Source organism: Furipterus horrens, unplaced genomic scaffold, assembly GCF_987537825.1.
Source record: "Furipterus horrens unplaced genomic scaffold, mFurHor1.1.pri manual_scaffold_4, whole genome shotgun sequence".
Classification (NCBI taxonomy): domain Eukaryota; kingdom Metazoa; phylum Chordata; class Mammalia; order Chiroptera; family Furipteridae; genus Furipterus; species Furipterus horrens.
Window position 1 is genome coordinate 202,969,049 of NW_028327174.1, and position 27,260 is coordinate 202,996,308.

Here is a 27,260-nt window from a genome sequence, read left to right on the forward strand (position 1 = left end):
TCCCGCCTTCCAGGACGCACGGGTGCTAAGGGGTGATGTGCTCACAGCAGGCTGGGCAGGGGTGCGGGGACCTCTTGGCCTGCCCCCTCCTCCCCCAACCCAGGGTCCTTTCCCACTAGGAGCAACTGGAGAGCTCAGCTGTGGAACAAAGCCCCAGGGAGACATGAGAGCCAGGGTGACCGGTGCCAAGTAAGTGCTGCGGTCCCTTGTCCTTACCTCCCAAAGCCCCCAGGACAAAGAGCCACAGCACAGAAGGTTCCAGGTTCTTTTCCAACCTGCAGAAGCCTTTGACAGGACACCTGTCTGAGGGATGGGCCAGGACCCCGGCCAGGTCCCTGCCGAGCTCTGAGGGGCCTGGAGTCTAGTCTGCTCCCCATCCTGCTTCCGGCCCCCTTCGGCACCTTGACAGGCAGTCAGGGGCCCAGAGCGGGGGGTCAGGTGAGTGCACCCGGGGCGGCCCAGCACGGGCTTGGGGTTGTGGCCATGGCACGGCCCAGGCTCCCAGGGCCTCAAGGAAGGAGGAAAGGGGCAGGGAGGCTGGGGGCCCAGCCAGGTCTGATGCAGACAGGCCCCAGCCCAAGCATCAGCCGCCCCTCAGACCAGAAGGGCAGCTGGGGGCCCAGTCGGGGTGAGTGAGTGGGGCTGTGTGGCCCCCGCAGGCCCCGCTTCCTGGCCCGAGCAGCAGCTCACAGCTCTGGGCTCCTGTCTCGCATCTTTTTCCCAAGCGGCGTCTCTGGGTGGTTGGAAATGTGCTGGTTTAAAGAGGGAGAGCAGGAAAAGCGCCGTCTGCCTTCCGTCCTGGCCCCGGGGAAGCCCTTTGTGTGGGGACGGAACCGTCCTCCGGAAGCCAGCTTTCCCACTGCGGGGAACACAATGCCCCCGGCTGCCCCACCCGCGACGTGGGAAGTGGGTGCCCGTCCGAAGGGACGGAAAGACCAGGGCAGAGGTCAAGCTGCTTCCCGGACACAGCCCAGCTGCAGCCCAGGCCACCTGTGGGGGGCGGGGGGCGGGACACCAGGCCAGCAAGCACAGGGTCTCCTAGGAACCACTGCCCTGAAGAAGCCACGGGCTGCCCCCTTCACTGGGAGGAACATCCCACCCGGTCCCCAAAAGACAAAGCCCCAGGCTAGAGACGGGCTGGAATGTGTACTTCCCTGGGCTCTCCCGATGCCCACTACACCGAGTGACCCCCCCTGAGACCCACGGGCACAAGCCTGTTGAGCCCCCACAGCCAGGGAAGCCAGGGACCCCCAGAACTGCCAGAGGGCTCTGCTCCCAAGGAGGGCGGAGCCCAGTGCCGTGAAGGAGCGATGGGTGCTGAGGCCGGGCGCGCAGGAAGGGCTTAATCCCCAACTCGGTTAATTAAGTCAGCAATTGCCAGCTGAGCTCCGCGCCAAAGCCAGAAACGGGCCCGGCAGTTTCCTGCCTCTGCTCAGAGGAGCAGGCGCTGTCGCTGTCTCGGGCGAGTGGGAGAGGGGAGGGCGGCCCTCTCCTGGCCAAGCAGGCAGACTCTCCGGGGCAGCCCCCGCCCAGGGTCCAGCGGCCTGAGAACTCAAGGGGAGGATACCAGGGGCCCCCTCCCGCGGGCCCCGAATGAAGAGACGGAGGCCACCCCCACCTGCCCGCGGCCGCGCTGGCTGCAGCTCGTTGGAGGCTCGTGGCAGCTCTGCACGTCCACACGGGCTCGTTTCAGATGAGAAAACCAGGCTCACGCAGGCTAGGCCGGCGGTGCCACCTGGACTTGAACGTAACTCAGATTTCCTTGCCCCGACTGGTGGCCAGACTCAGGGTGGGGGAAACGGGGGCCTGGACAGTCAGAGCGGGGCTGCCCCCAGAGGCAGCGAAGGGCCAGCAGGCGCCCTGCGGGCGCGGGGAGAGTGTGCGCCCCGGCTGCCCTGATCACCTGAGCAGACAGTGCATTCTTACATCGTCCCCGGCTTGGCTGAAACACAAAACCCAGGGCGGGGGTGCCCTCGGTGAGAGGCCTGGGAACTGTGGGGCCTCCCGGCGGGCTCCTCTGGGCCCCTTGCTCCCCTGCGCCCCTCCGTCCGGTAGGAGGGCTGCACCAGCGCGGACACCTGTCACCACCCTCGCCCTCAGTGCTGGTGGCAACTGCTGGCACTGGGGACGAGGGGATGGGGTCGGCCCCCCACTGCATTCTTCCCCTGCTCCCAGGATACCCCCGGCTCTGGGCACCAGGGACCCTGGCGGGGCCAGCTGTGCGCTGCTCCTCAGTAGGCCACAGCACAGGGCAGAGGCTTCACGGGCAGTACCCAGAGTCACCCCCATCCTGCCTGGGTCACCAGCCAGCCCCCTTTTCTCTGTGCCCTTCTCGCCCAGTTCGCACCAGTCTGAACAGCCCCACCCCGCCCGGCAGAGCACTGGGCCCCTGCACACCTGGCTGTCCCCACGCAGCCCTTCACGTCACCCCAGGCCCAGCAGAGCCACCGAGGTGCCTGGGGACACCCCAAACGCTAGGAGACACAACCCAGCCGTCAGCACTCAGGCCGGGGTGGACGCGGGACACAAGGGCCCCGGGCGGTGGGTACAGGCTGAGGGCTACCTGGCGGCTTTTTCACACCAGGAAAGTAAAGGTTCTTGTGCCGGCCGGGACCCGCGGCCCTCCATGACCTTGCCCCAAAGCGGGGACTGGGCTGGTCTCTGGAAGAGGCTGCGGAGCAGGAAGGGGCTCCCGGAGTAAACGTGGGACGCTCCTCGGCAGGCCTGGAGAGCGAGGCACGCAGGACCCATCCGCCTTACTCCTTACCGCCCGTGGGAACCGCGTCATCTCCAAATAAGACGCCGAGTTTAAAATAACACAGGTGGCAAGGACGCGCTTCTGCCCGTCAGGAATGCCCAGGGGAGCTTCCCATCCAGGTGGCCGTCCTCCCAGGAGGAAGCGAAGCTCAGAGCCGCCAAGGTCACACAGCCCAGGAGTGGGAGGAAGGGTGGATCCCACGGCTGTGCCACTGACCCCGGCACCACCCGGGTCTGGCGGGGCCGCGTCCTGGCCGGGAGAAAGCCCAGTGCAGGGCAACAGCCTGGACGCATCTTCCGCAAACCTGCCCACCTGGCTCCAGCCCTCCCCGTCGCTGTCCTAGGCGCAGGTGTGCACACCAGAGACACCTGCTGAGCACCTGTGCTGTGCCAGACCCTGGGCCCCGGGCGCCAGCAGGGTCTGAGCCCCTGCCACACATGTACACCAGGAGATAACAGATCCACCAGGCCTCCCCTCCCCAAGTCTGACCACTGGGGCACCCCAGGAGGACCAACCTGGCTGATGGAGTGGAGGGACCCTCAGGTTGACCCACAGGGCCCAGAGGTGGTCACACCAGTGGGCTCTCCATGGAAGGAGGAAGAGACAGAGGCCCTGGGGGCCGAAGTGTGGCACGGACACCCCTCCCCTTGTTCTCACTGGGCCTGAGCTCCCTCCCTCCGCCCAGCCTCAGCTCAGCATCTCTTACTGAAAAGCCGTCAGGGAAAAACACACACTCAGAACTCTGGCTTCTCCCCCAAACCTCTTGTTTCCAGTAACTGCAGTTTCCGCTCACCAGCAACTGAAACCGAGAGGAAACGTGGGAGGCAGGTCCCCAAGCCCTACGACAGCCCCTGTCCCTGCTGTTCATACAGGACAGATCTTTCCAGAGGCTGCCCACCTTCACTCACAGGAGCCCACCCGCCGCAGCCCTGGCCCCGCCGTGGCCCTTGGTGGCCGGGGACACTCGGCCAGGGCGTGTCTGTGGGGCTAATGGCGGCAGCACCTGCCCAGCGCCTCGGAGAGGACTCAGCAAGCCTGGGCACCCCCAGCAAAGGGCCTACGACCAGTGTCACTGCCCCCGAAGGCAGACCCCTGTGGAGTGCCCAAGTGCGCAAGGACCACAGTCAGGTTTCCCCCCAGCCTCCGGCTGGTCCAGGGTGGAGCAGGGTGGCCCAGGTGTTTGGCGGCCACTTCTCAAAGCCCAGCCCCTCTCCTGGGCCTGCCCGTGGCCTTGGCTTGGACCCGGGGAGGTTGGCCCTCAGGGCAGTGTCAACAGAGTGACTAGAGGACTGTTTACGCAGCTTCAAAGGACAGCCAAGTCAAGCACTTCAGAGACGCACACTGACCATCAGCCCAGGGACAGGGCAGGCGGCCACTTGTTTGGTGACTATCTGAACGCCCAACTGTGGATTCAACCTGGCCTCCCACTGGTGAGAGCGGCTCCCGCTCCGTGCCCACCTGTCCTGAGTGGCCCTGTGCAGGAAGGGCCAGGGGAGGCGACACCTGTCCTGAGGCCAGGGGCCCCGCCTTGGGGATGAGCTCTATGGGTGGAGGATCCAGAGCAGCGTTCGGGGCCGGCAGCCACGTCTGAGTGGCCCTCGGGGCTTGGGAACCACAGGTGTGGCTGTCAGAGGCTGGGCTTCCCTGGTGGACCCCCTAAGGCCACACGAAACCAGGACCCAGGTGCTCCTTCCAGGAAGCTTGGAGCCTGGACTGCTCAGGTGGAGAGAGGCTCCCATCAGACCCCCAGCCCAGAGGAGCCCAAGACCCCCAGGGCAACAAATGGCGGGGGCTTGGGGACAGGTGCACTGCCTGGCAGGAGGCCGAGCCCCTCAGGGGTGTCCACCCAATGGACCCCCAATCAAAGAAGCGGCTTCGCATCAGGGAGAGAAATGCTTAACCCAATTCACCCTGAAGTCACGATGTCCCGGTCCCTGCCCCGAGCATGGGGGAAACGGAGGAGGCGGCTTAGGGGCTCCATTGCCCAGAATGCTTCTGTCCCAGGGGCAGCGGGTGCAGTGGGGGAGGAGACTGCAGCCAGAAAGGACCGCTCAGCGGTGAAACATTGGGGAGAGGGTTTCTGTTCCCCGAATTCCACAGGTCTCACAGATGCACAGAAAGCAACCTGTGATGCGGGACCTTCCAATCCCTACCCCTGGGGACAAGAGGGGTCCTGATGCTAACGTTCACACGTCTGCCTGAGGAGAGGGACCGCCGTCAAGGGTCCCCAGGCCGCTCTGCTGCCCTGCAGGAGACAAGGGCGCCCCCCAGAGCCTGAGGGCAGCTGCGAGGGGACCCCATCTATGCCCAGGAGAAAGGGGTCAAACCCTGGCTCCCAACTGTCCGTGCTCTCCCGCCGGCATGGAGCCCCTGAGCAGGCTGGGGGCAGGCAGGTGGCCACACAGGCCCAGAAAGGAGTGCCGCTTCTTCCAGGTAGCTTTCCAGGCCCCCAACACGCCCCACGCTCCTGTCCTCTGGATTTGTGTCCAAGCCTGTACAGAGGCCTCGGATGCCGGTGCCTGCCGCGGGCCCATCCTGGCTGGTCTCAGGTGGGTATAAAAGCCCGTGATTTGGGGAGTGAGGCCCTGACACCCGCTACAGCGTGGGTGAGCCCCGGACACACGCCGGGCAAGGAGGCGGAACACGAACAGCCATGTGTCGTGTGAGCCCACCCACGTGACCTATCCTAACAAGCAGCCCAGAGGCAGAATGTAGCAAGGGCCTGCCAGGGGCCGGGGAGTAGCCGCCCAGCGGGTACGAGGTCTGTCTGGGGCAAGGGAAAGGCCTGGAACTAGATACTGGTGCTGGCTGCACAACCCTGTGAACACAGCAAACGCTACTGTGCTGTACCCTTCGATGGACTGAGACGGCAAAACATATACACGTAACGTATCACCAAGACCCCTGTATGTAGACCCATCCCTTCCAAAGCTAGTCGTCAACTCCTGTGTGTTCCCAAGAACAGGGCGCAGCGGGGCGCGGCCTTGGGGCGGGGCTGGGAGGAGGCAGCTTCGGGGAAAGGGCCCTCCTCTGCGGGCCCGCCCCTCTCCAGAGGGCCTGTCAGTCCCTGCCTGCTCCCCAGCAGGTGCATCCCCCTGGCAGGCCAGGTGGTGAGAACATCAGGGCCCAATGCTGGCCCCAGACTGGCAGAACCTGCCTTGCCGCACGGCCAGGCCTGACTCCCTGGCACCTCTGCCCCCACCACGCTGCTGCCCATTGCCACCACCCAGGGCACCTGCAGGCCCTGCAGGGACACAGCTGGAAAGGAGCTTTGGGGCCACCTAGCCCAACCCCCTTATGTTCAGATAGGGAAACTGAGACCCAGGGAGGGACCACGGCAAACCAGAGCCAGGGTGGCTCCACATCTCCTAGACCCTCCGAGGTGCGGCACGGGTTAGGGCCCATGTGGCCCGCCAGACAGCCAAGCCTCAGCCCCGTCAGGGACAGTGAGGACCACACACGCCCTGACCCACAGACAGGGTGCCCTGAAGCCGGCCGCTCATGAAAGCCTCTGGGAGACGCTGGAGAGTTTTAGGCATGCCTGCACAGGCATGTGAAAGCTGCCACAAGCTGGCCTCAGGGCCCCGCCCCCACACCCAGCCTCAGTTTTTCCCACCTGTAAACTGGGCATAAAAGGGGCAGAGCCAGCCACCACCCGGAGGGGGTGAGAGCCCGCTGAATCACACGTCTGCCCGGGTTTCATGGTGCCGGCAGGAGCGGCTCTGGGTGTGGGGTTATTACGGTTCCATCATTAAGGAAAGCAATCTAGACGCGCAGTGAACTCTGCAAAGCCACATCCTTTCGCTATTTACAGGCGAGACATGAAACAGGAAAGGTGTCCTTCCCGCCCCAGGAGGGCGCCACTCCTCTGCCCAGCCAGGCACTGCCCCGAGGGCCCCCTGCCTGCCGGCGACGGCTGCTGCTGCCCGCCAACGGCACGGTGCTCTTGGGGAGCAGAATGGCCAGCCCCTGGAGTCCCAGCACCCAGACCCAGCTCCTCCATCCCATTGAGCTGCTCCTCAGTCAACTGTTTGGCCCTGCCCCCACCCTCTTCCTGCTCAGAGCAGTTTTCTTTCTCTTTCTAAAAAATATTATCACCATCCTATCAATGGAAAAACTGTTGGCTGCTGCAGAGAGGCGGGGCCTGGCCCAGGAAGGTACCTTTCTTTCATGAAAGCCTGTTCCTTGATGTCTCCCCGCGGTGGAAGTCGGTAAGACTTTCTAGTTGACGCTGTGTGTTGACATGTTTTTCTAACCTGCGTCTGTCCCTGAAGCCCAGGCACCGTGTCCCCAGAGGAGGCCCTGTCGCGGCAACCTGCAGCTGAGGATGAGCGCAGACCTGTTCCTCCCCCGGCCTTGCCAGAGACTTGCAAGTGACTCAATGGAAACAGCCAGAAGAGGTGACAGACACACAGAACGTTTGTCCCTCGAAGCCAGGTGGCTGGCCTCGTCACTTTCCGCCCAAGCCACTTCCTGCTCGAGCCTCTGAGCCTCCTCTTTTAAAGGGAAGTTGTGGCCTCAGCCCTGCTTCCTCGAGGAGTGGCCACAGAGGACCTGGCAGGGTGGCACGGTTAGGGGCACAGGGGAGAAAGGCTGTGCCAGACCCCAGCAGCGCTGTGTGACCTTGGGCCAAGCACAGACTTCTCTGTGCCCCGCTTCCCTTCCCGTGCCCCATCCACACAGTGTTGCCAGATGGCTGGGAGCCGCCCCACGTGGGCGCTACCTACGCCGAGGGTCACATGCCCATACTCTTGCCTCTCCTGCCCCCACACGAGAAAGTCAGCTCCCTGAGGGCAGGGGCTGCCTGACCTGAGCCTGCCATGCCAACACCTAGAGCAGAACCCCGCACCCGGCAGTGCCCAAAAGTGCCTGCAGAAGGAGGCTCAGAGGGTGGCTACTGCGTGGCACCACCGTGAGCGACCAAACCCTCCGGCTGGGCGAACCCCTCCCCAGGCCGGGCCCGGCCCGGCCCCCAGGCAGCTCCTCTCGGGCTCCCTGAATCCACTCATCAGCCGACTAAACATCTGAGGAGGAGGATCCTGAAACCAGAGCCATCAGCTCAAAAGGAGAAGGCTGGGGAAGACAGCCCACTCGGTGCCCACTGCACGAAACCCTTACATGCCACCGAGGGATCCCGCATGTACGACCCAACTTCAGGTGGCCCAATGACCCAAGGTCACGGAGCTAAGGCCACGGAGCCAGGCACCCAGTACAGGCGGGCCCAAAGCTAAAGCCACCACCCGCCAGCCAGCTGGACCTGCCCTTGGGCTCCAAGCATTGGCTGCTCTCCCATGTCTGTGGTCACCTGGGTGGCGCCCAGTGAAGTCTGACTTCCCCGCAGGCAGGGGGACCACCTTCTTAACCTGCCACTGGGAACTGGACAGGACCAAGGATGCACACTCACCCCAAGAACGACAGTCATACAGATCCTCTCCCTTCCCCAACCAAGAGAAAAGAGGGGGAGTGCCCATAAGTGTCTCCCCCCCTCCCCAGCACCAAGCGGCTGGCTAAGAGGCTGGAGATGCGCAGAAGGCTGTAATGGCCACCCCGCCCCAGCCCCGGGGGCCTGCCCGGTGGCCACCGCCCACAGCAGCTGTGCAGAGACAGCTCCACACACGGGGACACACGGGGACGTGCAGAGAGCCTTTCCTCTGGGCTGCTGGGGCTGCCTGGGAAGACACTTGCACCTCTTTTTCCGATCCTGAGCCCGGCAGGCACCTGACTAGCGGCTTCTGGGGGAAGGTTCCTTGTCTTGGGGGTGGAAACAGATGATTCAGCAGGTACTAGCACGCCTGGCACCATGACGCTGCTTTCCCACGCCCTGTCCATGGGAGGCCAGCAAACCGGCCCAGTCAGAGAATTTCCCGAGGGTCCCAAGCCAGCGGCACCAGGAGCCTGCACCCTGGCACCTCCGAGGAAAGTGGGCAGTGTCCCCCGCAGCCAGACCAGATGGGCCTCTCCCACAGGAGCAGAACCCCGGGGCCTCGGGAAGCAGTGCAGGGTGGGGCTGGTGGGAAGGCGTGGGCCCCAGAAGAGGGGGCAGCCGGGGCCCTGCCCCCCAGTGGCCGTGACACCCAGAGACCACACAGTGAGCCCGGGCCTGCGCCCCTCCACACCTGGCCCTGGCTGGGGGCCTGACCCTGCTCTGGTCCCGCGCCTCCCCCATGGTGCTGCCCAGAAGTGGGGCCTCTGAGGACACCGCTTCCGTTCGTCCCCCCAGCGGGTCTGTGGGGTGCGCACAATGGGGTCTCTGTGGGCCGAGCTTGGCTGAGTGCCAGGCCACGCTGAGGCAGGCTTTCCACCAAGGGTGGGGGCAGCGCTGGGGCCCCAGGCAGAGACAAGGCCAGGACCCTGATCAGTGGCCTGGTTTGGGCTGGTGGGGGGGGAGGGCACATCGCATGATCACTCTGTCCCCCTGGTGTCTCATCCCAAGGCCAGCGCACCCCCTTTCTGGCCCAGGGTGACCCCAGCTTCCCCTGGGCCAGAGTGCCTCTACCCCATGGAGGCTCTGAGGAGACACTGCCCCCACTTTCCCCACAGAGCACCCTCCTGCCTTCCCCAAACCCTCTGCAGAAGTGCAGAGACTCTCATCCCCCCCACACCCCCACAGGACTGGGCAGGCGGAGCTGTGCATTCTGGGAAGCCACGCATAATTAATCATACGGCATTAATCCACCTCCCCCAACAATAGCCACTGCCCTTCCACCGAGTCCCAGCTGTCGGTCTCTGAATGAAGGGAAACAAGATTTAGGGCATCAAGCGTCGGTGAGGCTTCTGCAGGAGGAAAAGGCCCCAAAAAAAGCAAAAAAAAAAAAAAAAAAAAAAAAAAAAAGTAGTGTGCATTCATTAGCATCTGACAAAGACACAATCCGCTTTGTCCATTAAACTGCTCACAGGCCTGCTTAATTGGCTTCAGTGTGGGCAGGGTGGGAGCTGGGGGGGGGGGGGGCTGCTGGCCCACAGGCTGGGGTTGTCAAGGGAATGGGCCCTCTGCGCTTGGAACGAGGGCGCGCCCGATGGCGGGTCTGGGGAGCCACTTCATCCTCTGGGGCCTCCAGGGGGAGGAGGGGGCCTCCCTGCAGCCAGCAAGCACCTCCTTATTATTCCCATCAGGGATGAATCCAAGTTGAAGGGCACTGGCCACAGAAGAAAAACTTCCCCCAGGCTGACTGGGGCTCCCTGGAGGGCAGACTGCAGCCCTGCACCCCACCCCCACCCTGCCCACACACGCCCATTTCACAGCTGAGGTGCAGAGGACAGGACAGAAACCACCCTTCTTCCAGCAGGTGACCCCACCCCCAACCTCCCAACCAGAAGGAAGGGGTACGGCCAAAGGGCTGGTCCTGACTTCTCCCCGCCCTGCCCCCCCACCCCCCAGGCCCAAGGAGCAAGCTGGGGTGCCAGCGGGCAGAGAAGACTGGGTGTGGGTTTGAAGTAGTCCATTTCTGGCTGAGAGGCGTGCCCGGCCTGGAGAAGGGGCTCACCTGCCCAGAAGAGGTACTCCGGGGCTGGCCCTCTGTGTAAATGACCCACAGCCTCCCTGGCAGGTCAGCTGTCTCTCTGGGACTCTGGGAAGAACCTGGGTACCGGGAATTCCCACTCAGCACCCGCGAAGGAGCGCGCGAACCTCCAGAGGCCAGGCCAGCTCCACACGGGCAGCAGCATAATTGCGGGTGATTAAGTAATTGCCAGACTTTGTCCAATAAAAGTAGCACGTGACCACGCCCAGCCTTCTGGGCCATCTCCAGAAGACAATGGCCCAGTGTTCTGTCCCCGCCTGCCCCGCTGCAGAGGCAGGGGCTCCGGTCCACAAAAGCAACAGGTCCCCCATCCGCACTACTCACACGCAGGCCTCCGTGCCGTTGGGGAGCGCTTCGCACTTCCCGCCATTCAGGCAGGCCTCGCTGGGCTGGGAGCATCGCAGGCCTGGGGGGGGACGAGAGGAGAGGTCAGCATCCCAGGCACCAGAGCCCTCGGTGGCCGGGGAGGGCCCACCCCAAAGGGCATCGCCCACCCCTCGCCTCGGAGGCTCTGCTGTATAATGGGGGAGCTGGGGGAAGGGGGCCCCAGAAAGTCCTTGCGTGAACCCCAAGGGGCGACAACATTCTGCCCAGAATGTGGAAATGGGGGCCCGGGGCAACAGGTTGGCGCGGTGGCAGGTGCACTGGTCATGCCTACAGGGGGGCGGGTGGGCTGAAATGCCACTTGGACAGCAGAGGAGAAAAGCTGAGATGGCCCTGGGCCGTCCTCCTTAAACTTGGCACCCCACCCCGCTTTCACCGGGGAGCCCCGGCGAGGCTGGGGCCCATATCCAGCCACCGGGATTGTCTTGCTGTTCAAACACGTCCTGCGAGGGGGCGGCGCTGGGGGGGGTGGCCTCACTGGGCTCCCGATCGTGGGAAAATGCGACAGCTGCAAGGCCAGCCGCCCCGCCCCGCCAACAAAGCGCCGCCGGCCGAGGAATCAGAGCAGCCCATTGTCGTGCCAGGGCTGCCTCCTGGGGCACTGGGACTGCACCCTGGGGACCTGGCCCCGCCTCTGAGGACACCCAATACCTGCTCCCTCGGGCATCTTCAGGGCTGCTCCCCCACCCCCACTCTACCCCCCGGGGGGGATGGAGGATGGAAGATGCACCATTTGGAAGGAATTTGACCCTATTGCCTGGAAGAGATCAATTAATCAAGCCCCTCTCACCGGGCCCCTCCCAGAAGTTGGGACAGGGCACGACATGGAACCCTACCTTCTGGAAGAGGGGAGCTAATTCTATCCTCCAACGTTTAGGGGAATTGAATTAATCACCATTAGGTTCCTCAGAGATCCCCTCCAAGTGAAGTGGAGTGAGGAATGAGCGCCCCCACCCCACTCCGTCAAGATTTCCAAACTTGAACTCCGCAAAGTGAAAGTCCCCCCAGTCGCAGCTGAGTCTTTCACGCCAGCCCCTCCCCCAAATTGTCTGTGAGCCAGGATAGGCGGCAGCGACCCGGCGTGGGGAGGGAACACTGGCGGGAGCCCCGGGACCCATGGGTCCCGGATCCGCGCCCCCTTCCCCGGCTTTGCGCCAACTCTGCTAACAGGGTAGGTAGACCGGGCCCGCCTCGCGCCCCGCACCCGGCCGAGCAGCGCGGCTCGGTAAAGGCGAACGCGGCGCCCCCGACCCCACACTCCGCGCCCCAACATCCGCCCCTGGCGCGGGCCAGAGACGAAGCAAAAAGATAAATGGCCCCCAAAGCAACAGGAAACCAAAACCTACTCGATTCAAATCGAAAAGTGGTAGGCAGTTCGCACGCCCCGGCGGCGAGCCCCACGCGCACCTAGTGAAGGGCGCGAGCCCAGGGCTGGGCCTCCGGGGGCTCCCAGCGCCTTACGAGGGGCTTCAAACCCGACTTCAGACTGGGCGCCAGGAGTGGACAGCAGCGTCCCCCCCGACTGGGGAGGCGGCGCGGGGGAGGGTCCGTCCTTCTCCCCCAGCCCCAGACGCCGGCTGTTCCGCTCACCCCACCCCCACCCCGGAGCGCACGGTCCCCCTTTCTTCCCATCCCGGACGCCCGCTCCCAGCCACCCGAGGCGCGCGCTTAGGGCGCCGCCAAAGTTTCCGAAGGGCGCGGAAAGTTGCAGGCTCGCGCTGCGCGGGCGCCTACCTCGTGCGCCGAGCGCGGGCAGCAGCACCAGGCAGAGCAGAGGCGCCAGGAGCGGCGGCATGCCTGCCCGCGGGCTGCCCGCTGCGCCCGGTGGCGGCCTCCTGAGCCGAGCCGGCGGGGTTCGGGCACACACTCGCGCGCCGGGAGGTCCCACGGCCGGCGGCGGCCTGCTGTTGCCTTTCCCTTGGCTGGCGGGCGGCGCCGGGCTTTCGCGGCTACTCGCCCCGGTTCTGCGCGCCGGCTTGTCCCCTCGCTGCGCCGCGCCCCGGCCCGCACCCCGTACCCCTGCGCTCCCTCCCGCGGCCGAGGCACTACTGAAGAGCAGGGCGGCAGTGCGCTCCGTGCGCTCCGCCCCCGCCGCCCCGGCCCCGCCCTCTGGGTCCCGCCCCCGCCGATCCCTCCGCACCTCTCGCCCCCTCTCTGGCCGCGCCCCTCCGCGCGCCCCGACCACCCTGCACCTCCTCGGGCTGGAGATCGCGTCCGGAGCCCGGGTCCGGCGGTGCTGGGGGACGTGGAGGTGCAGGGACTCGAGGGCCGGCCCTAGGGACTACTTCTCGTTCGAAAGTTTTCAGAGGCCAAAAGTTTGGTCCAGGGCTGCGGAAGGATCCAGTTTTGGCTGTGCCGCTCTCAACGGCAATTGGCACGATTAGCATCTCAATAGCAGAAGAGGCGAGGGCTTGGAAGGGGAATGGGGAAGCCTGCGGGGGGTCGTGCCCGGCGGGGAGCTGAGCCCCGAGAGGCGAGGCGGAGCGGCCGTAGCCAAGTTTGGGAGAACCTGGCCCAGGGGCTCCACCCCCAGGCTCCCCGCGGTCGCAGCTTTAAGTCTCTGGGAGACCGCAGCTGGAACCCCCTGCTTTGACTGCCGGAGCACTTGACCCAGAGACGCAGCCTCTGGGAAGGAGGCCCTGAGTCCCACCAAGGGCACAGCCTATGGCCACCGCCTGGCGGGACGAATTGCGCACCGGCTCCGAGGAGGGACCCGCCTCTAGGCGCTCCTTGTTCACTCACTGCCCCGCCCCTTCTCCTGATACCTGTCACCCAGGGTGCCCCGCAAAGCGCAAAGTGTGCGGGCCACGCAGAACCGCTGCTAGCACCCGTGCAGACCCTGGGCCCACACGCGCTCCTTCCGGATGATTTATTTCTCCAAACCGATGCCAGATTTGGGCCTCCTGTGCCAACGCGTGCTACGCGCTGGGCACCCAAAACGCCTGCCACAGTCTAGGAAGCCAGAGTTCTCAGCCTCGCACTAGGAACAGACGGATTGTCCCGTCCCGACACGGGGCGCTGAGCACAGTGGTAGCAGGGCCATGCACCCAGCCTCGGCACCCTGGAGGCCTCTCTGGACGAGGTGGATGCCAGGGGCGAGCCTGAAAAAGGAGAGGGCACTGGGGGAGAACCTGCAGGGCTGCAGAAAACCCCGAGGCTGAGAGAGAAGCACCCCTTGGCGGGGAGGCCCAGAGAGGTGGGCAGAGTCGGGGCAGCAGTGGCAGACGGCACACCTGCCCCAGGCCAGCCCTTCTTGGGCACCTGTTGTGGGGCAGTGGCAGCAGCTGTTGTGAGCACTGGAGGGACAGGACAGCCTGTCCAGGCCGTGGGCAGCTTCTGCTGGGAGCCTCCCTGGCCTGCCTCCTCCCAGATACTGGCTGCATGTCTCGGGGTGACCTCTCTGTGTCAAAGCTGGGACAGGAGGCGCCTGGAGGCAGCGGAGATGTTTATACAATCGCTGTAGCCCAGAGGAACAGATTTTATAGAAGGAAGAGGGGACTGCAAAATCCCTCCGCTGACCCCCCCAGCCCACAGATGCAGGGCTCTGCACACCACATGCCTCCTCTTCTTGCAGGACTGAAGGCCTCAGGCGGGGCGCTGTGCTGGGAGCCACTGCCCGCGTGCTGCCCACTGAGCCCTGTGTCTCTGCCCGTCGGCCAAAGGTCCACAGTGACTACTGTCCAGCCCTGACTTGGGAGTCAGTTCTCTCCCTTCTGCCAAGGAGCCTCACGGGAGGCGCGGGCACTGGAAGAGGCAGGGGCATCTTACCTGGGTCTGCCCAGCTGCGCCAGGTCTACTCCGGGTCTCCACCTGGGAGCCGGACACTCTCATTGGCCCACGGAACAGACAGGCAACCAGGCCACCCAGCTTCCGACCCCTGTGGCACCAGGAGCTGAGGAGGGGACCCCAGGAAAGCCAGAAGGGGCCGAGGCTGGGAGAGGCTGGGAAGGGGCTCCTTCCCCTCCAGGCTGGGGAAGGGGGTACAAAGAAGCTTTCTCATTCACAAATCAGGTGGGCGGTTTCTGGTCCCTCTTTCTGAACTTTCCCAGGCCAGGGGTCTTGAGGGAGCAGAGGGATAGGGGTCCTGATGGGCTAGGACCTGGAGACTTTCTCCTAGGGGGTGGGCAGCCCTGGGTGGTGAACAAGAAGGTGAATGGGGGGCTCCTGCCCTGCTGACGTGGGGCTGCCACAAGGTGGACAAGGCAGTCCCCCGCACGGGCATCTCCACGAAGCCACCCGCACTGGGTCTCCAGGCGCCAGCACCTTTCCAGGCCCGAAAAGGAGAAGACCCTCGCACTTGGCACCCAGGCCCACTGGGCTGGGTCACTTCCCTTTCTCTCCCTCTGGAGATCCTGGGGTGCCTCATCAGGGTGGGCTGGGGAGGCTGTGTTGACACTGGTCCACTCCTGTCCCCCAAAGAAAAGCCATTTGTCCCCCTCCTGTGGGAGGTCCAGCATGACTTGTCCTCTTGGGGGCAGTATCTATGTTTTCAAAGGTCGCCAGGATTCTCAGGTGCAGCCAGGCCTAAGAACCCTAATCCTGGGCTTCTGATCCCCTGCTTCCTGCACCAATTCCTCAGACCACTTCAGGGGCTGCCCGTGACCCCTGGGGTAGGGGCCGCACAACACCCCTGGTCTTTCTGGCTCCGGCCAGGCCAGGGTGCTCTGCCGCCTTCTGCAGTGCGGGGAGCAGGTCAGACCTCCGTGCAGTCTTGGGTCTGCTGTATTTGGGGGACAGTGGCCCTGAGGCAAGGGCAGGGGCGGCAGGGGCGGGGTGAGGGCTACCAGCTGGGTTGAGGGTGGCGGCGGCCCTGGAGGGTGCAGTGGGCCGGCCTGGGTGCAGGGGCCCGGCTGGGGCCGTGGGGGAGGGGATCCCTGCATACAGACTGCAGCGGTGCCCCTCCACCTTCTGAAGCTGGTTGTAAAACAGACCTGCCCTGCTGGCGGAGAGAGCGCCCAGCGTCTGAGAGGTGTCCCGCCTCTCACCCCGCCCCTGCCGCCAGGGCCAGACCCACACCCGGCACTCGGGGCCATCACTGCCCCCCGGGCTCCCCTTTCCCTTCGATGAAGTGCTTGCTGAAGTCCTCTATGCCTTTCCCCCACTTAAAACCAACGCGGAACCTCCCTCAGGGGTCTCAGCGGTTGTTTTCCCAGGATGTAGTTTTAATGGCTGTGAGCTGCTTCCGGTGGACAGGCCCGGCTGAAGCGCAGTCCCCTGTGCTGGCCGCCTGGCTGCGGGCAGAGCGCCTCCAGTGGGACAGGTGCAGGGGGTCGCCGCTCTCTCCTGAAGGGGGGGTTCAGGAGGACCTCCAGGGCTCCCCTTCATTCTTGGAAGGAGGCTGGGGTCTGGGCTTTGCTTCCCTGCCTGCCCCTTGCCCCCATGCAGGGGCCCACTGTCACCCAGGCCCAGTGTGCACCCTGAGCCAGCGTCAGGGCTGATGGGGTGGCCCCCATGCCCACCCCCCAGGCTGGCTGTGCTGGGCCCGTTCCCTTCCCCACTTTCTGTGTGTTTTGTGCTGCCCTGCAATGACCCACCCTTCTCGGTCTTCACCTCCTCCAGGAAGCCATCCCAGAGCCTCTGGGCCTCCCCACTCCCCACACAGTTTATATGGTGTTGGGATGCAGTCCCTGATGAAGGGACCTGTCACTGAGGGTCCCTGCCCCTGCTGGGGATGCTGTTCCCACAGTGGTCACAACTCGGGAGCCCCAAGGCCTCTTGGCAGCTGAGGGTCAGGGCAGGAGTTGGTGTGAGTCCCTGCTGCCCACGAGGCCTGGAAAGGAGGGTCAGCACCCCAGAAGTAGGCTCGGAGCCTGGGGAGCGTGCTGCCCGGGCAAGTCCCCGGCAGGTGGCCTGCCTCCCTGCAGGTAAGCCGAGGAGGCTGGCTGGTGCCCCTGGGGCTGACCTGGCACTTGTCTTTCGAGGAGTGAGCCGAGGGGTGGCCAGAGCAGCGCAGGTCCCGGCGGACACCTCCCGCCCGCCTTTCCAGGTGGTTCAGGGCTGAGACCATTGCCCCTGGACTGCTCGGTGCACAGACCCCAGCGGCAGGAGGCCCTGGCATGGCCTCCCAAGTCCTGAGAAGGGAAGGCCCTGTCCCGCCCCCCAGACCTCCTCAGCTGCCCACAGGGCTTGGGCTGAGTGGGGCTGAAGTTGGGTCCCTCAGGGTTCAGTTGTCACCTCTGGGCAACCCAGGCAGCCAGGCAGCCTAAGAGAAAGAAAGGCCAGGGCTGGGGCGGGTGGGGGTTGGGGGGAATCTAGGGCACCTTGCTGGCTAGGGGGTGGGGTGGGGGGGTTGGGGAAGTGCTCAGAAGTGGGCCCCGCCTGCCCAAATCAGGGGGGGTTGCAGGCAGGAGGGACGGGCTGGGGCTGTGCACAGGCTCAGAGGTGTGTGTGAGCTCAGAGCTCAGAGCTGACACCTCCAGGTAAGGGCTCTCTGAGGCCCCCCTCCAACCCCCCACCCCCGACGACAGGGGAGATGTCCCCTGTGGACCCGACTGGGCAGCGGTGCTCCCGTAGGGTCGCGGAGCCCAGCCTGGCACCAGGGTCTGCCTGCACCAGCCCCCAAACCCACGCGGGGGTCCTGGGACTTCTGCAGAGCCTACTGGGGAGGTGTGGCTCCCGGGAGGACCAGGTCGGCTCCCGGAGCGTCCACCCTACCTGGCCCTGCAGGCTGTAGCTCAGAACTTGCTCCAGAAAGAAAGGGCCTGAGGGGACGAAACTGCTGTGCCCCACCCCCTGGGCTGTGGTTCAAGCGGGGCCTCCAAAGGCCTGAGTCACTGGGGAAAAGCCAGCCAGGCTGAGTCCCTCCTCCCCAGTCTATCTCCTTCCCTTCTCCCCCCTCCCCGCCTCCTCTCTCTCTCTTCTTCCTCCCTCTCTCCGTCCTTCCTGCTCTCTGCTCCCTCCTTCCTCCCACCCCTTCCCCCTCCTTTCCCTCCTCTCCCTCCTCCATATCTTCCTTCCCTTTTTTCCTTTCTGGGGTTAAAAATAGCTGGAAATTTCCTTTTTTTTTTTTAAAAAAAAAAGTCCATTTTTATTTTTACAGAGAAGATAATAGGCTTCCCACGGCAGAACACGTCTGCCCAGCAGCAATCGCTGGAGGGCCCGGGAGCCCCCACCGCCTGTGCCCTGCCGGTCCCCCAGGTGGGGCTGCCCGGAGGAACTCTGAGCCCCTCACGGCTCTCTCCCATTTGCTCCAGACACATTTAAACATGTTCAGAACTTCCGTCCTCCCCCACCCCCACAGCCCGCTGTGAAAAAGAAACCGGGGCCGGGAGACGGGGGCTTGGGTTACAGAGAGCGCCGGGAGTCCCGTTCCTGAAGTTAGGGGAGCGCCTCGTGCGCAGGTACGCACACATGCACATGTGTGAGCTATTTTCCCGTCCCCGGGGGGAAGGGAAAAAACCCAACAACCCTTAAGCAAGACCAGAATTCTTCTGTATTTCTGCCTTGACAGCTCAGGAAAAAAATTGCCAAAAAGCAGAGGCGCTGCTGAGTGTTGGCGTGGGAATGTTAGTTCAGTCGGAGATTTGCTCTGGGCCATTTCAATAAAAACAGGCAATGGTGGTTACAGCCGGGGGACGGCTGCCCCGGGGGCTTCCGTGGCTGGGGAGGGGCTTCCCGTACCACCACCCCCTCTGTTATTTCTTGGCCTCTCTGTCCTCCTTATCATCATGGATAAACACTTGGTGCAATCATTTAAAAACCAGCAACCAGATGGGTCTCCTGCGCCCGGGACTGCCGGGCTCCGGCTGGAGGGCAGCTCTCGCAGGTCCCCCGGGGCCTGTCTCCAAGGGCGCTTCAGCCCCTGGAGGGTCTCTGCACCACATAAATCAGACGGACTATCTCTGGGGCCGAGGGAGATAAAAATACTTGCGTGATGTAAAAGCCGGCGGGTCACAGGATCAGGAAGCACGTTCATAGGGGCAGGCAGGGCCCTGAGGACCCAGCTGGGAGCTGGGGCTGGTGGCCTTGGGAGCCCACAGCCACCATGCCTCCTGGCCCAGGATGCTGGTGCTCAGCCAAGTGACCCGCAGCGACGCCCGCATTCAAGGCCGGGTCCTGAGCCAGAGCTGAGCACAGACTCTGCACAGGGTGGGGGCTGGCAGTGGGGGAGGGGCATGTCTTGCTACCAAGGCCGACCCACGATGCTGGGGGTGGGTGAGGGAAGTGTCTCCCTGGATTGTCGTTCTACTGTTCCCATTGCTTGAGGGTGGGGCTCAGGGCTCTGCTGGTGGGTGGTGAGTGTGCAGGTGGGGGATAGTCCCCCCTGCCACCTCCCCTTGGTGACTTTGGGTGAGCTGGGAAGTCCCTCTCTGCAGGACACCGCAGTGGGCCTCTGCAATGAATGTGACTTGTGCTCCCTAGTTCCTCCCTGGGCCTGTCTACCCCTCACTTAGACCATCCAGCCTTGGCCCTGGCTGGCGTGACTCAGTGGATTGAGTGCCGGCCTGCAAACCAAAGGGTCGCTGGTTTGATTCCCAGTCAGGGCACTTGCCTGGGTTGTGGGCCAGGTCCCCAGCTGGGAGCACATGAGAGGCAACCACACATGGATGTTTCTCTCCCTTTCTCACTCCCTTCCCCTCTCTCTAAAAATAAATACATAAAATTTTTTAAAAAAAGAAAAAGAACGTCCGTCCAGCCTTAGAGTTAAGTCCAGGGAAGAACCCTGTGCTCCGCGCCCCCACCAGCATGGAGACACTTTGTCCCTCCAGTGCCCAGACCCAGGCCGGTGCCAGGGACCTGATGCTGTGTCCTTCTTGGTGGCACTGCCTGCTCTAGGAAGGAGGAGGACAGTAACCGGGTGTGTGGCGGTGACGGGACGGAGTGGCGGAGGGCTGGGTGCCATTCGGATGGGAGTCAGCACAGGAGGCTTCCCCGAGGAGGTGACCGGGAGCAGAGACCCCAGGGAGCAAGGCAGCAGCCGCATAGGTGGCTGGGGAAGGACGTCCCTGCCGCAGAGGGTCCCAGCAGCACCATCCCCTGCAGTCCTCACCCCGCAGCTCTGCTTCCACAGGGACCGGCCGTGGAGGCCAAGGCCAAGGCCTCTGCCCCTGCCAGCCACAAGTGGGCCCTTCCATTAAAACCGGGGCAAATTCAACTCTGTCCACATACCCGTTCCCCTCCCCGCACTTGACTGCCTGCCAGGTGGTGACTCCTGGTATGTCACTCGCCGCCCGCGGGATGTTGTGACTTGAATTATGTCCCCTGAAGATATGTGAGACAGGTCCCCCTGGAGCCTATGACATGGGACCGTATTTGGGAATAGGGTCTTTGCAGATGCGTAGTCAAGTTTAGGTGAGGTCAGACTGGGGTAGGGTGGGCTCTCATCCAGGGACTGGCGTCCTGAGAAGAAGGACTTTCAGACACAGATACAGAGGCAGAGGTGGGGGTGATGTGGCCGCAGCCCGGGAGCACCAGGGTGGCCAACAGCGGCAGGAGCGACCCTCCCGGAGCCGCTGGGGGGAGCAGGCCCTGCCGACAGCAGGATTTCAGACTTCGGGCCTCAGAGCTGGGAGAGAATTAAGTTCTGTTGTCTGAGGCCTCTGAGTTTATGCTCATTGTTATTGTGGCCCCAGAAGACTAATGCAGAGACTAACACAGGTATTTTAATGCAAAGGAACCTAGTATTTTTTTTTAATTAATTAATTTATTTTTAGAAAGGGGGAAGGAGAAAGAGGGAGAGAATCATGAATGTGTGATAGCCTCTCACACGCCTCCGACGGGGTTCCTGGCCCACAGCCCAGGCCTGGGCCCCGACAGAATCGAACGGGCGACCTGTTGGTTCACAGGCCGGCACTCAGTCCACTGAGCCACACCAGCCAGGGTGAAACCTAGTTTTTAATTTTGGGAGCTCTGCATGAGGCTAAGGGGCACGGCAAGGAGGTCGGGTCAGGTCCCCAAGGGGCAGGAGCCTGCTCCCTGGAGCAGGGAGAGAGCGGAGGTGTGGCACCTGCCTCCCCGCCCCCGTGGCTGCAGCAGGCCCCTCTTCAGGCAGAACCACGGAAGGAGATGCCTTTATGTCTGTTATATCATATAGTGGGACTCGGCTTGTCGGCACAGCCGCCGGGGCACTGCGCGCTGGCCCCGGGCGCTCTGGAGGCTAAAGGGCTCCTGTCCTGTCCCTCCGAGTCCACAGAGCCAGACCCATCTGCCTCGGGCCATGAGATGACCGCCCATCCCCAGCAGGGCCAGCACTCTGCAAGAAGGCAGGTGAAACGGGAATGTGCTGTCCCCGGACACAGACCCCAACGGGCCCACCCTGGGATGGGGGCAGGAACTCCAGGCTTTCCGGAAAACACACGGAGGGCAGCGGAGGAGGAGGACTTTCTCGAATCATCCTGAACCAGGTCCCTGAAAGCGCAGCCTGGGCTGCACCGGTGTCCCCCCTCACGCCCTCCCTCTGGCATCTGTGCCTCCCTCGCTGTTCCCTGGGTGCCACGCCAGGAGTGAGGGCCGTGGGCTCGCCCTGCGGGGGCCAGTCTGCCAGCCCAGCAGGCAGGAGGCCAGACTGCGAGCCGGGCACGAGGAAACCCCGTCTGGCTCATCTCCTCTTGCAAAAACATGGCACTTTGCTTCCAGAGGTGCTGCAGCTGCCAGCCTTGATGGTCACGGGGCCCAAGGTTCCCTTCTATGTCGGCATGGTGCCAGCGCTCAGGGCCACCGAGGACACCCCGCGGGTCGGGGGCAGCCCCGCAGGGAGCTGGCGTGGGAAGGAGGACCCGCAGGACTCTGCGATGGTGGGCTGGGTTTTGGGGCCTCCGCCCGGCCACGCACGACTGGAAAGGCGGGAGGCTCCAACCAGCTTCCCACCGGGCCCTGGGTGACACTACCTGGCCTGTGTCCCAAGAGGGCCCCGGAAGGAAGGGGCTGTGAGACACAGGGAGCAGCGTGTCACGTAATTTTTTTCAGGCCAAGGCCAATTCAGGAAAAACAACCATGTTTGGGTTTACTGGCTACATGCTGTTTTTTCACACCAACGAAAACGTATTTTTCCCCTGAAGGGAATCACAGCTCCGCCACCCCGAAGCTGCCTTTTGGGATATGGACTGTAAGCTCTTTAACAAGAAACAAAAGACTCAGAAAGAACCTTTGACCCTCCTCCTTCCTGCCTAAGAGATTCAGATGCAGAAACCTCCAGGAAAGAGGCCTTAGGATGTCGCCTTAGCCTAGTTTGAATTAAGTGTGGGAACAGGAGGGTGTCAGCCTCGGTGTTAGCTAGATCCACCCCCCCGCCCCCACACCCTGTCCCGCTGTTTCCCGGTGGCCGAGGGAGAGTTTTCCTGCCCTGTGAGTTCTCACCTTCCTCAACTACCTGTAAGCCACCTGCTCTGGCTTCTGGAACCGAATACCCCCCACCCTCGCCCCTTGGCTCAGAATACCGCCTCCCGCCTCAGGAATTGCGGTCCTTGTGTGAATTTCCCCCGCAGGTTATTAGAATCTGATTCTCTCCTGGCAATCTGTCTCTGCTAGTTTGACTATAGCCCAGCTACAAGCACTTAGAAAGTGGAAGGAAAGGTATTTTATTTATCAAAATTCAAACAGAACCAAAAGTGAAGAGGGGACAGTTACATCGCCCACCACCCCCAGGGGAGGCCGAGTCTGACACAGGACAGAGGACTTCTCTCCTCTTTATGAGCCCGCAGGGCGGACAGTCTCGGCCTGGGCGCCTGCTGCAGGGGGTGGCTGCTGGCTCCCATCTCTCAGGCTCCTCCGGGGGCCTTCCCTAGACCCCCCCCCCACTGACCGCTGGGCTTCTGCACCCCAACCCCGCAGACGGGGACGTGCTCCCGAGGACAGGAGCGGGCAGGACACTGCCAAGGCGTCTGCAGAGCCTGGTGCCGCATGAGAGTGTGGAAGGGGGCCACTGGGATATGGGGCCTGAGAAGGAAAGGACCACAGCAGGGCTCTCGGGGAGCTGGAGGCAGAGCCAGGAGGGGAGCCCAGGCCTGCTTCCCCCCCCCACCCCCCGCCTTGGCCTCTCCAGGAGCCCCGCCCGCCCCCCTCTCTGCCCACCTGGGCTGCCCAGCCAGCCTGAGAAAGGCCCTGTGGCTGTGACCTCAGGCTGGGAGCAGACCCCTTGGCCCAAAGCCTGTCATAGCTCATGCTGACCCGCCCACTTCCTTCCCAGGTCACCACAGCCCGGCTGAGGGGGGCACCACCTGCCACCTGGGTCCCTAAGCCCTCTCCCCCCCGGACCCCGCCACGGGCACCCTCCCTCCAGCCCAGGCCCCTCCCGCCCCCCTGTGCCCACTTTCTTAGCCCAGGCGCAGCGGGGCCCTCTGGCCAGGTAGCACTGGAGGGGCAGGGGTCAGCTGCACTCGGGAAGTGGCCCGGCCCAGTGTTCTCAGTGTGCTGAGCTGTGCCCGCCGCCTTCATCCCAGGGCTGAGCAGGTGTTTCCGCGCCCAGGCGCTCGGGGGGTACCTCAGAGCCTCGCGGCGAGAATCAGAAGCTCCCGGAGGCCCCCCCAGCCAGGCCAGAGTTTGTTTACTTTTAGAAAAAGGTCTCCATCCACCTTGGCAGGAGCCGGGCTGCTGTGCGTACTCCCGAGACCACCTGCGCACTGCCCGGCGCTGCGCCCAGCCCGTGAGCCAGCCAGGAACCGGCCGGACCGGCCTGGGCCTTGTGGGCAGGCCTCCTTTCTGTTCCGAGATCACCAAGGGCTCAGCGACTGGCTGGAAGCCACAGAGCGGGCTCCGCGACTCCTGCATCCTCACGCTTCCTCAGGCAGGCCCAGCTCTTCTGCATTGACTTTCCCGCCTGTAAAGTGGGCCAATGACACCACCACCACCCCCGTCCCCAGAGGGCTGCAGTGAGGCACGCGGGGGGGGGTGGTGGTGGTGGTGGCAGAGGAGTGGCTGAGACCTGCCCCCAGCATCGGCCCAGCAGCGGTGAGAGGAGGTGCGGAGCCGCAACACACTCAGGTTACAGCAGAAAGTGCGGCTTCCCAACACGCAAGGAGGCGGGGCGTCATCTGGGGGCCTCGCCTGGCAGTGGGGTGTCCGGCCAGCTGTACATAGGGGGGGTCCTTCAGGTCTCCTGCCCCACCCCAGAAAGGCCAGACCTCCCAGGATGGGTAATGTCCCCACCCTGAGGACTGTCCCCAAAGAGGCTGGGGTTTGAGGCCTCATTCCGTAACTCACCAGCTTGGTGATCATGGATGGGCCGCCGGGCCTTGCTGAGCCTTCCTTTTTCCCTCCAGAAAATGGGGATATTTCTTTCTACCCACTCACCCAGGTTGGCCAGGGCTTGAAAGAGGGGGTGTGGGGTGAAAACGCTGGATGAATTATGAAGCGTTTAGGGTCTTCCTGCCAGGCCCTCGGACTGCCAGCACCCCAGGCCGCCTTGGGAAGCTGCACCGGGCACATGGTAATTCACAAAGCAAGGGAGGCGCTTCACAGTTTGTTTATACCACCGCCTGGAACCCTCCCCACCGCGCCCCGTCCCTGAGATGTTGAGTGGCTCCTCCTCACGCAGTGCCCTAGTCTGGGATCTACCTGGGGTTTGGAAGGTGGAGGGGCGGGTAGTCACCACCCTGCTCCCAAACCAAACGGACCACTTGGAAATGTGGGTGGGGCCTCCTGGGTTCCAGGCTCCGGAGCCCCTGGTTCAGATTCAGACTTAGAGAGCATGCACTGAACGCCCCCCGAGCCCAGCCCCGCGCAGCGCCTGGGCCCTGTGCTCTGGCCTTCAGGGGCTGCAGCCTCGCGGGCGAGGGCAGGTAGACAGCCCATCGAGGCACAGGGCAGGCCCTTGACCAGAGGAGACCCCTCCTCTGCTGCCTTAGTGGGGTGTGGGGACAGCTTCCTACAGGAGGGACAGCCAAGCAGAGTTGGGCGACTGGAGGAGCGGGAAGGGAGCTAAAGGAGGGGCTCTGCGGGCAACCACGGGGGCCTCCCCAGAGCCCGGCAGCCGGGCCTGCGGCCGCCCACAGAGCCCAACAGTCCTTTTGGAAACTGGCCCCAGCAGAGCCGGGCCAAGGCCAGCCTCTGGGGTGCAGAAAACAGGAAAACCCACGGGGGGCTGAGCTCCAGGGAGAGAGGAAAAGGCCGAGTCAAAGAGCTTTGCAGAATGTTTAGAACAGGCAGGAAGCAGTGACTTCTGTGCCTGCGTTCCCCCCTGTGGCCGAGTCAGCTCGCAGGCTAAGGGTCCCGCCCCAGGGCCCCGCATGCGTGAATCTCAGGGAGCCCACTGCCCAGGCTGAGATCAGTGCCTGCTCAGCACCCCAGATGAAGCCCAGGCTCCCCCGGCCGGCTGATGGCCCTTGGGGGCCCCGCCCTCCCAACCCGTCCCTCCGCTGTCCCCTGGCATGCCGCCTCAGCTGGGACTCTGGCCAGCCTGCCCGGGCTCCCCAGCTGGAGCTGTGCCTAGGAAACTGAGGCCTCTGGGGGGAGGGGCGGGCTACGTTCAGCCTGGAAGTCAGTGGCGTGTCTCTGCCTCCGAGTCTGGTGGCCTGAACCTGGCCACAGGCTGATTCTCTCTGACAAGAGTGTCCCTATCAGTGGAGCCATGTGAAGACCCCAGGACCTTCTCTGCACAACCCAGGCCCCAGCAGCTCATCCCCCCCAACTGCAGCCTGGCCCCATGCGTCTCTCCGCATGAGAGCTATTTGAAATCTGATAGGCCACGTCGCGTGAGGCCCTGTACACGGTGGTCCTACGTGGCCAGGGCCTCGGGGATGTGGCGGGAGCCGTGGCTCCGGGGGAAGCGCCCGGCTCAGCAGAGGCCCGTCTCCACCTCGGCCAGAACCCAGGTTCATCCTGATGTCAGTGCACAGCGAGACGCATCCTATGTTCGTTTTCTGGCCCGTGATTCTCCTTCTGGGGGTTTCAGCTGAGAAACTAACGCGGAGCCCAGGTGGCTTGCCGCTCGGACATCGCCCGGCAGCGTTATTTACGACGGAAACCTGGACACAGCCCAGCCACGCGGGGAGGCTGGCACGGAGACCAGCGCACGTCTGTCTAATTGAATGATTGGTGAAGTGTCTGTACAAGTTCCAGCAACGTGGGAAAGGCTTCTTGTGGGGGGCGGGGGGGGGGCAGGAGATGGAGTCATCATCGCCAGGGTTTCAGAGGGCAAAGCAGGCCGGAGCCCTGAATTTAAGATGCAAGCAAGCGGGGGGGGGGGGGGGCGGGGGACGCACCCCAGGGTCTGCCTGGCTCGGGGTGGTCGAGAAGAGCAATTTGGGTTCCCGCCACGTTCTGCTCTGGGTCATGGTTCCTGGTGGGATCCGCTTACAAAACTGTGTGAGTCCCTCATCGCGGCTCAGAGACCCTGCGCCTGGTCCCCAGGGGCCGGGGTTCCTGGCAGTGGGGTCTCCGGAAGGGAGCTGGGAGGGAACATGCCAGCTGCCTCCATCTCCTGCGGGAGGGCCACTGTGTGGGCTGGGGTGAATTAGTGACAGCGGAGGGGCCAGTTCTCACTGCTGGGCCACCCCATTTGGGATCTGCACCCCCAGGGGTGGCCACTGGGATGCATGGAGTGAGGGGTCCCCTCCAAACGAGCCTGCTCTTGGGGTCTACACTGTTGCCCCACTCTTAACAAGGACATGGACTGGGCTTAGCTGGTGTCCCTGCTCCATGATAGGCCTGCGGCTCAGGCACAGTGACAATGAGGAGGAAGGGCAGCCCTGCCCAAGGAGAATCAGGGAGGGCTTCCCTGAGGAGGAGGATGGCCCAGCTAGGCTGACCTCCAGGGGAAGAAGTACGACTTCCGGGCCCTGGTGTCAGCGCCCTCAGGCACTGCCTGGAGGCCCTGGTGGGCAGGGAGTTCCAGCCTGTGTCCGCCCAGCTGGGCACAGCTGGTGGGGGGGACCTAGGACTGGAGGAGGTGGGGAGGGTAGTCGGGAATTCAACAGGGGGAGGTGAGCACCCACACCCAAAACCAAGCAGACCCTGGAGTGCGACACAGGCCTCCTGGGGAGGGTGTGGTGTCAAGGACCTGAGCCCCAGAGGCCTCGTGGGTCCAAGGGAGCATGGGGTCTGAGGGGGACGCCCAAGGACGCCAGGTTGGGGGCCTGCTGCACCCGGGCCTGCCCTCAGCCACCCTGGCCTCAGCAGGGTGGCACCGCGCTCTTCCTCCTAACCTCACTTCCAGAGTGACCGTGGACAGGCCGCAGGTGGCAAGGGTGCCCCAGGGCTGGGCCCTGCAGTGTGGGCCTGGGGCGGGTCAGGGTTCTTGCGGGGGGCAGGGAGCAGGGGGTCACAGTAGCCCGCATGTATCTCAGTGGACAGCACTGTCCCTTTTTCTAAAGCGCTCTCGTAGCCCGGGGACATAGGTCCATTTACGGCGGGGAAGCTGTCACATGGTGAGCCAAGGCAGGGGCAGGACTGGGTCCGGGCAACCTGCTGCTGCTGGTTCCTGGGATACTCCGGAGTTCTAGGTGCACCTTTGACCTCCAGGAGTTTTCCTGGGGAGAGGGTCTGAGCCTTCTCGGGACCCCCAGAGCCCTCGGCACCACGCAGAGGTAAAGGGTCAGGGCTCGGGGACCCACACACAGAGCTAGGCGAGCCTGGGGCCTGAGGGCTGCTTGTCCCTGAGGGCTGCTTGTCCCTTAGCTCCCAAAGGGAAAATGGAGGTCCCTCCCCGTGCCCCCCGTAGCCCT

General features: G+C 63.9%; 1 protein-coding gene and 1 long non-coding RNA gene across 2 annotated transcripts in view; both read right to left on the reverse strand.

Annotated features, from left to right (window-relative positions):
* The window catches only part of NOTCH1 (notch receptor 1), a 41,336-nt gene extending 28,645 nt beyond the window's left edge, over positions 1 to 12,691 (reverse strand). Inside the window, exons 1-2 of the mRNA XM_090274976.1 lie at positions 12,397 to 12,691; positions 10,603 to 10,684 (exon numbers count right to left, since the gene is read on the reverse strand). Coding sequence (XP_090131102.1) covers positions 10,603 to 10,684; positions 12,397 to 12,457 — 143 coding nt within the window. The 5' untranslated portion in view covers positions 12,458 to 12,691. The remainder of the gene's footprint in view (positions 1 to 10,602; positions 10,685 to 12,396) is intronic.
* A 990-nt stretch (positions 12,692 to 13,681) lies between these two features.
* On the reverse strand, positions 13,682 to 17,361 carry LOC150013898 (uncharacterized). Its single transcript, XR_016510833.1, has 3 exons — positions 17,317 to 17,361; positions 14,431 to 14,603; positions 13,682 to 13,763 (listed from the first exon to the last, which is right to left on the reverse strand). It is a non-coding gene; the product is annotated as an uncharacterized LOC150013898 (long non-coding RNA).
* Between the last annotated feature and the right edge of the window lie 9,899 nt (positions 17,362 to 27,260).